Here is an 8,674-nt window from a genome sequence, read left to right on the forward strand (position 1 = left end):
CATGGGCACTTTGTGACAGAGACGAAGGTTTTTGAGACTCGGCTTTTCAGGACAAAATAAGCCTTAAAAAGAAATGAACAAAGAGTATTCAGTACTGTGTATGCATTCATTCTTTTGCCTCACAGATGTGCAACCAGGGGTGGACTGTGGCCAAAACAAAATAAACTAAAAAAAGTCCCGGGAGCTTGTTTCTGTAAGGCCCGATTTAAGGACAAAGCATTGGCTGAGGGTCTGGGTCTTTGTAGAATTTCCAATGCAAGTACAGCACATTGCTAAAGTAGCCATTAGGAAACATTCATAAAAATGAGAAAATCACCTTACCTGAGCGCTTGAGTAGAATAGATAAATTAAAGAGCACATAAAAGCCTCGGCAGAGTGGCTGAATGGACCATGAATCTGTGCTTTAAACAGATCATTGCTCCAGCAAAACTTTGACCCACTTTGCCTAAACTACTATATAGAGAGGGAACAAGAAATGATTTACAGGTCATGTAAATAAAAATAGTTTTAAGTGACGGTAAAAATTTCCATCTGCACAAAAAACAATATAAACATTACAAACTTCCTGGTCCTGCAAAATGATGACGGTACAGTTGACGCATTTATTAGTAGCATTATATTACGTGATGTAGACAGAAGCCAGTGTAGCTACAGCAGGTTGGGGATCGACCTTAACTAAATCAAATCAATAATATCTTATGGATCCCCAAAAGGAAATTATATTGTTGCAGTGTTAAAAGATAAAACCACATAAAAATCAGCAGCTCACAAACTTTAGGTATCTTGAGGTGTAGCAGAGAGACGTGTGATTAAGATCTTCAGAGATCACCGTGAGTGGACGACTTCTCTGATGATGTCACGTTGGCAAGTTTATTTGTACAGCACAATTCAACAACGAGGCGATTCAAAGTGCTTTACAGATACATTAAAACTGTAGAAATAAAAAGCATGATTTAAATTTGAAACAAAAAAGAAAAAAATAAGAACAATAGATAAAATCAGTAGATAAAAATAACCTCGATATATTCTTAAGGCGATAGTAGGCTGACTTTGTTACTGCCTTAATGTGTTTTTCCAAGTTTAGGTCTGAGTCCATCACTACACCCAGATTTCTGGCCTGGTTGGTAGGTTTTAGGTGTACAGATTGAAGCTCTGTGGTGACCTGTAATCGTTTCTCTTTGGCTCCAAAGACGATTACCTCAGTTTTGTTTTTGTTTAGCTGGAAATGGAACTCTGTCAGTAAACAACACGGACAGAAAGTTGGAGCCAACGGTTCAACATCCAGGGTCCCGGAACACTCCCTCAGTCATATGTCCAGGATTACACCTTCTCCAGTTAACAAGCAATCCCTCCTGCTTTGCTGTCACCTTGCAGCTGTTTTTGTCTGTCCGTGTGGTATTTCCCACGCTGATCAAGTAAAGAAATGATTGTTCCGACTTCCGACTCCTTTCTCCCCACTTTGTTCCTGCCCTCCATCCTAGAAATCCCCCGTTCAGCTTATCTGGATTTGGGGTCTTACCCAAGGCATTGTTTAGGCTTTGGAGAGCCGCTCTCACATACAAACAACTTCCCTGTTGTCATTGTTACGCATCATAACAAATAACAAAAATAAATAAATTCCCAGCACAAATCATTTCAGCAGCATCCAAACCAGCATAGAATTTATTATTTTTTTTTTATATATATGATATGAAGAAAGACAGAATACGTTCAAAGCTGTAACTACAGAAAAACCCCAAAAAGCTGTCTGATTCATGTCTCATAACTGATTAATACCTCGACTTAACTTTAACGTACCTGCTGGGAGCCCCTTCTGTTCTTATCCGTCAACCTTTTAGCACAAACTCTGCATTTGGTTCTGCAGAGTTTCCATGCAAGCTGACCTAAAAATGCATTTTGTTCAACCTCAGTTATCCAGCAGCCCATCAGAAAAAGCTCCCGGCGGCCAGTTTGCCCCTCTGATGTAAAGTAAAACACAGATGGCAAAGAAGTTACACCTCAGAGATTCAAGCCCACAGGAACTGCACTGGAAGACTAATGAAAATAAAAATGCACTTCATTACAGTGGATAATAGCACAGAGGAAAGAGGCGTTCTATCACTACTGTGGTGCTTTAGAGGGAGAAAATATGATGAGGCCCAATGCAGCTACCCGAAGCAAGGTTAATTCTCATCTTGTGAGCTCAGTTTACCACATTTATAGATAATTCAAACTGCTCAAGCCAGTATTTTTTAAATCAGTTCAGTTTAATCATGAAAAGTTTACTTCTGCTTCTCACTTTTGGATACGTTTCCATTAAAACTTTGATTTCTCTGACTGCAGACTGTATTGACTGCAAGCAAGAAGCAAAAGCCCACAGGCTACAAGCTACATGTGTTCCTTAGTAACAATATTAGTTTCACAGTCACTGTACAGGAGACACGTGGCGGCCTTGAGGTCACTTGGTGTAGCAGAGGAAGAGGATTTTCTGCATATCCAGGTTTCAAGGTGGAAAATGTGCTCCGACGTCCGGGGAACACTAACTCAGTCTTATTAGGCCCGTTAGCAAGGCGCACCTCCTCAGCAGTTCTCACAGTCAGGACCAAGCATCAGAATAATAAACTAGCTTTGGGGTAGGAAAACAAAAGGTTTCATTTTGGTTTTGGTTTTCCACCGGGCAGCTACTCTATCCAGGGAGACCAATGATTGAATCCCATCAAAGCAAGTGCCCCTTTCAATACAGTCTGCCTGCACTATTGAAAGTGAGCACATTGGAGTTGTGATGCAGCAATCCACTGTATTTCCTATCTCTCCCGGCCTCAAGGGTCTGGTCTCAGGTCACCTCAATCTCGACTTCTGAGGATAAAGCAGAAATGTCGCTGCTGCTGGTCAGCCGGCTGCCTGCTATCTGTCACCATCACCACTCCTGCAGCGACAGCTCTTCCTCATTGCCATCTTCCCAATATGACGAACAACAGCTTCCACTTGCCCTGGGTAGTTTTTGTAGAAAAAAAAAAAAAAAAAGAGCAAACAAATGCCATCCATCCATCCATCCATCCATCCATCCATCCATCCATCCACAAATGGTTCTCTTTTATTAATCTCAATTGTAAATCTATATTCTCATGCACAAACCTGATTTCCACTCCCATCTTTAAGCCGTTAGTGATTGCATAAGAACAGAGCAAAAAATAATGAATGGATAAAATGAACAAGGAGTCAGCTCTGTAGGTTCAGAGCAAACAACTCTGAGAAATACAATATTCAGATTACAAAATGAACATCAGCTTACAAAAGGACAAGATCAGGGCGACAGGAGGAAGTACGGCAGCCCCGGCTTTATGTGCAGTGGATGAACAACTCTGGGTGCAGATGATCGGGGGGAAGTCACAAATGTGGTTGATCGCAGATGTTGGCTTTGGAAGTTTTCTTTGTCAGGGTAAAGGAAACATAAATCTACTTTCTGAGTTTGTCACTTGAGAAGGAAATTGTGCTGTAAAACACTCACCCAAACGATGATTAGAATTCAAATTCAAATGTTTACATTTAAATGTGAAATTACAAACGCACACAGTGGGTGTTCACTTGACAACTCATTCCAGCTGTTGGAAGGAGTTACAAACATCGTTAAATGTTGTGCAGCTTAGTTGACATGGTGGGTATATGTTGCCAGTGATTCAACAAAGACACTGGTACTATATCGGTGTTCCGTGGGGGAAAGACAGAGACTCAGTTCAGCACTATCGTCCTGTCTGTTGAATCCTATTAAACACCGCAGCCCTGGGTAATAATTTGTAAAACTTTCTGGTGAAAAATGAGGCAGGTGTTGGTGGTGATCATCAGTTCTCTTTCACTAAGGCTCCGCACAACATCAATCCACTGAGCGTCCACTGACCGTAGTCTGTCCCCAAACTTTGGTTCTCTTCTGTAAGTATGCAGCCCTACAGTCTGTGACACGGGGTACATGATTGTTAACTTGGCTTTTCAATACACCGGGGTACAGATCTGCTGTGTTGCCAGATCTGCAGTGGTGCTGCATTTAAGCTTCACCCTTTACTAGATTAAAACCGTTTTTCTTGCTTTATTCCCCCCGTGACATCAAGGGAAGACATTTGAAGGCGGAACAGTTTGCTAGCTAGTTGCAGTTCTGACTCTAATGCATCATAGTAGGTCAGTTTACAACATTCCAGTGTTGCGAGTGAGGTCTTGAACATCCGCTGTGTTGTGGAAATGGGATTTTAGATTGCCTCATAGCAACAGTTTCCCTGCAAATCTCTGAATGAACTTTACTCAAACATTCAACAGGCTTTAGAAACCTAAAGCAGAGCATGAGCCAATCTTGTGCCAATCTGTTCCATTTTTGTCAACCCATCGCTAAGGCGTCTGGCCTTAGGTGTAGAAAGGCGCTGCTGGTATTTTTTAGTCAATCACAGCCAAGCAAACAGATGTCAGCAGTCAAAACTCACAGGGAAGAAAATCCAAAACTGACATGACCAACATTTTCGCATCTTATTCGACACGTTGATGAAGGTAAATTACAGGAATACCATCTCAGTTAATGTTAAATGAATAAATAGATCAATAAAAACTTGAATAGATATGCCTATGAAAGAAATCCTGACATAAACAGAAATTAATATACAGAAATGAGATGAGGCATCTCAAGGGGCTATCCTTGAAATAAACAAATATAGAACTGATATAACAATAGACACATGTTATAATTTGCAATGGATTTATTTATTTATTTTGAATTTTAGGGGACTTTCTCCATTTTTTAAACGTGACATCCATTTCCCAGATCTGTCAACACTTCTGACTGGTGCTGCTGCTTCATTTCAATATAAGAAACGGAAATAAAGGTGTTGTTAGATCATTTATATGTACTTAGTGTATCTGTTCTACATTTTTATATATTATCATTTCTCAAATGTATTATTCTGGATTTATTCCGTAAACATTTTATTCATTTTGACTTGCCTATTTATTTATTACGGTGTGTATTGACTGATAATATTGATTGAAAATGCATCAGATACATTTCTTCTTAGCATAAGTTGCATTTTTATTTACTTTTTCTACGAAGGAGGAGAGTCAAAGCTGACAGACTCACTGCTCTTATATTCAATATTGCTGCCCTAATCATGTGAGCCAGAGGCAACCAGCAAGCAGCGAGGAAAACTGTCAATAATTTACAAATTGGGTTTGCCCATCAAATAAATTGTCCAGCAGTTCAGTGCAGTTCTGGTTTGGTTTGAACAGAAAAACTTTGACCTCCTTTGTTTTTGTTGGGGGAAGGATTAACTTTTCCGACACCTGCAGTTCAGTCGATCTCAGGCTAATAGACCAAGACCCTCACCCAAGTTGTGTAGGTTTGTGGTGGCGTGGGCGAGAGTGTTTAATGTCTTATAAACACCACACAGGTGGACGTTACATTTTCTCTCTATAACTTCTACTTCCACTGCCATAACTGAGGTAAATTATGGACGGCAGAAAATGTCCAGAGTAGATGTACAATCACAGTTACTCCCACAAAAAGTGATCTGAGTGGCTTTGACTGTAAAAGGTGCCTATGATCTTCAGTTCCGGCTGAAGGAGGGAAAATAAAGAAACCGCAGTCAGAGCTTCATCACTTAAGGCTGTGCAGATACAGGTGGGTATGAAAAATGACCAAGGATTTGTTTTGTGGAGGGCAGGCTTCACTGCCAAGAACCTGAGACTTAACAGACAGAATTTCTAATTATGTTTTCAGTAGCACATAATCGCCTGTAATTTCATTCCATTAGCTCACAATTCACCCTTCATTTCTACATATGGTGCTCAGCCTCCTTCTCAGAGCCCACCATGCAATGTTTCTAGCCCTCAATAGATTAAAACTGCTTTTTATACTTTCATGAATAAGAGCTGGCGGGTTCTCTTAATAGCTCTTAAGGACGTTTGTTATTCAGTCGGGTACAATGTGTGACAGCTCTGCCCTTGTTACCACCAAAGCTTTCGCACTTGTCCTTCACTGATGAAAGAAATGCGGCGAGGCCCCTTCAGTTAGCTGCCTCAGAAGCTTTCCCTCTTCCCCTCTGGGACGCTCTCAAAGCTGGTTCCTATGTGGGCCAACTCGATTTTAAGTAAAAGAAGAAAAAAAAAAGCCCCATTCTACTAAATTAGATAAATGGAGGTAGGAGTCAATTACTGTGATGTATTACAGGGGTCAAAGTCTCGGCCACTGAGGGCACTGAGAGTGCTGGCCCTTTGTCCTGATGAAGGGTGACACGCTTTCTCACACAATTCAACTTGTATAGCAGTTAAGGTTAAAGTTTCCTATAACAGGGTTTGTGGTGGAGGATGATGTTGGGGAATGATTCTCAGAAAGAGTCTGGTATCTGGGGGAAAAGTTTCAAATTAAAAAAGAAAGAAAAGCTTTTGCTGATAACACTTCAGTTTGGTTTTAGAATTGAGTTTTAACCTTTTAGCATTAACTGAGTGGGATATTGCCCTGCATGTAGCATTTAATTTATTTTATTTCATTAAAAATGAAAGGATTAGAGGTACTGTTGGGCCTTTTGTGGAGTTTGTTGATAAAGATAAGTCTGAGCATGTGTCTCTGTATGAAACAGTCCCATTTTAACCTCAGACTCTATAGAAGAGTGTTGCCAGTCTGGAGAAAACATTCCATTTTGTTCATCACACACTTTCCAAAAGCGCGGTCCTGCATATTTTAACTGCAGCTGTGTTGACTGGATATCAGTGTTCTTAAGTATGTCCTTAAGCACTTTACAATTTAAAAAAAAAAAAAAAAAAAGTAAACTTGGTTTAATTTTTCTTCTGTTTTTCTTCAACGAACATGTGGGGCCACAGAGGAACGGACCAAAGAAAACCAAACTATCAGCCTCTGCCAAATGTTCCAGACTTCTAACGAAAACATGTGATATGTTACATTTAAAGTGCTTTTTTTCATTTCAGCTAATTCACTCATTAAACAAAAATAAGGATCTCAAACTCTGTCTATTTCGGGGCAGCACAGTGATGCGGTTTCCTGGTTCGAGGTTTGCACGTTCTCACCGTGCATGCACAGGTTCTCTCTGGGTTCTCCGGCTTCCTCCCACCGTCCAAATACATTCAAGTTTAGCTCATTGGTGATTCTAAGCATGGCTGTTTGTCTCTGTGTGGCCCTGCCTCTTGCTCAATGGCACCCGGGATACACTCCAGCCCCCCTGCAACCCTGACTTGGATAAAGTGGGTATAGAAAATAGATGGATGGGACCAATTAAAGTAAAAACTTCAAAGTCAGTGACATTTCTTGGTGTTTCTTCTTAAATATTGAAGTATAATTTTCATCATTTGTGAACATGCATCCAGACAAAGATGGTACCCAGAAATTACATATGTGTCCTCTCACTTTACGGCAATCTCAAATCTGGGAATTTCATCAAATCGGGTTTTTGCTTGAGGCCCGTTTCCTACGACTTCTATCACTGCTTTGTTTTAAACTTTAAACATATTTTCTCTGTCTGTCTTTGTCTCAGAGAGGAGGTTCGGCTCATAACTGTGGCCAGCTGAAGGTGGGCCAGGTCATCCTGGAGGTAAACGGGGTTTCCCTGAGGGGCCGCGAGCACAGGGACGCCGCACGCCTCATTGCTGAGGCCTTCAAGACCAAAGAGAGAGACCACGTGGACTTCCTGGTGACTGAGTTCAATGTGGCTCTATAGCTGTGAGCAGGAGGAGAGAGTACGACGATAACGGTAGCACCCGAGGAGTTCAACAGCAAGATGACACAGAGACATCCAACCATCTACTGAATAAATGGCACAACTCTTAGATGAACTGAAACAAACCACCAACTGATCGCATTACTTTCACCCTGGACTTCTTCCAGGAATCTCCTCCACGTGTTACCTCTCCACTGTGACACCTTTAAGCACTGCAGTGGAAACTGGTGAATCTCTACCTTTTGTTTGTTCTCTCAGTGTTTTGGCTGTTTGAAATCCACTGGATCCTCTCATAGCACTGTCCCACGCTCCCACGTTTATTTTTTTTCCTCTTATATTTGGTTCTACCTGAGAAACAACTGTACAGCTGACCGCTTAACGCTTGACTTTACAAGTTTGGATTTGTACTGTATATAAAAATGGACAAATGTAGATACAGATGGATATATACTGTACACATAAAAATGCTCCTATATGAATTAAAAAAAACCTGTAACCACAGTTGAGTCGTCAATATATGGCAATATAGAGTAAACGAATGGCCTTTTTAGCATTCTTACTGACCTGTCACACATTCACTTTAGATTCATATCAGACATAAAAACACATTACATACTCATAGTCGTAAGATCCCAGTTTAAAATGTTCTATCCAACAGGTTACAAGTGAGGAACAACGATGTTAACAGGTGTAGGTTAGGCATGTTAGAGGCGTGTTAGAGGTGTGTTGGAGGCGTGTTAGAGGTGTGTTAGAGGCGTGTTAGAGGTGTGTTAGAGGCGTGTTAGAGGTGTGTTAGAGGCATGTTAGAGGCGTTTTAGAGGCGTGTTGGAGGCGTGTTAGAGGTGTGTTAGAGGCATGTTGGAGGCGTGTTAGAGGTGTGTTAGAGGCATGTTAGAGGCGTGTTAGAGGCATGTTAGAGGTGTGTTAGAGGCATGTTGGAGGCGTGTTAGAGGCATTTTAGAGGCATGTTGGAGGCGTGTTAGAGGCATGTT

At 41.1% G+C, this 8,674-nt stretch overlaps 1 protein-coding gene across 1 annotated transcript in view; it reads left to right on the forward strand.

Annotated features, from left to right (window-relative positions):
• whrna (whirlin a) overlaps positions 1 to 8,173 on the forward strand; it is a 153,647-nt gene extending 145,474 nt beyond the window's left edge. The window contains exon 13 of the mRNA XM_075455977.1: positions 7,500 to 8,173. Coding sequence (XP_075312092.1) covers positions 7,500 to 7,682 — 183 coding nt within the window. The 3' untranslated portion in view covers positions 7,683 to 8,173. The remainder of the gene's footprint in view (positions 1 to 7,499) is intronic.
• Positions 8,174 to 8,674: the final 501 nt, after the last annotated feature.

The sequence above is a fragment of the Odontesthes bonariensis genome, chromosome 22 (assembly GCF_027942865.1).
Source record: "Odontesthes bonariensis isolate fOdoBon6 chromosome 22, fOdoBon6.hap1, whole genome shotgun sequence".
NCBI lineage: Eukaryota > Metazoa > Chordata > Actinopteri > Atheriniformes > Atherinopsidae > Odontesthes > Odontesthes bonariensis.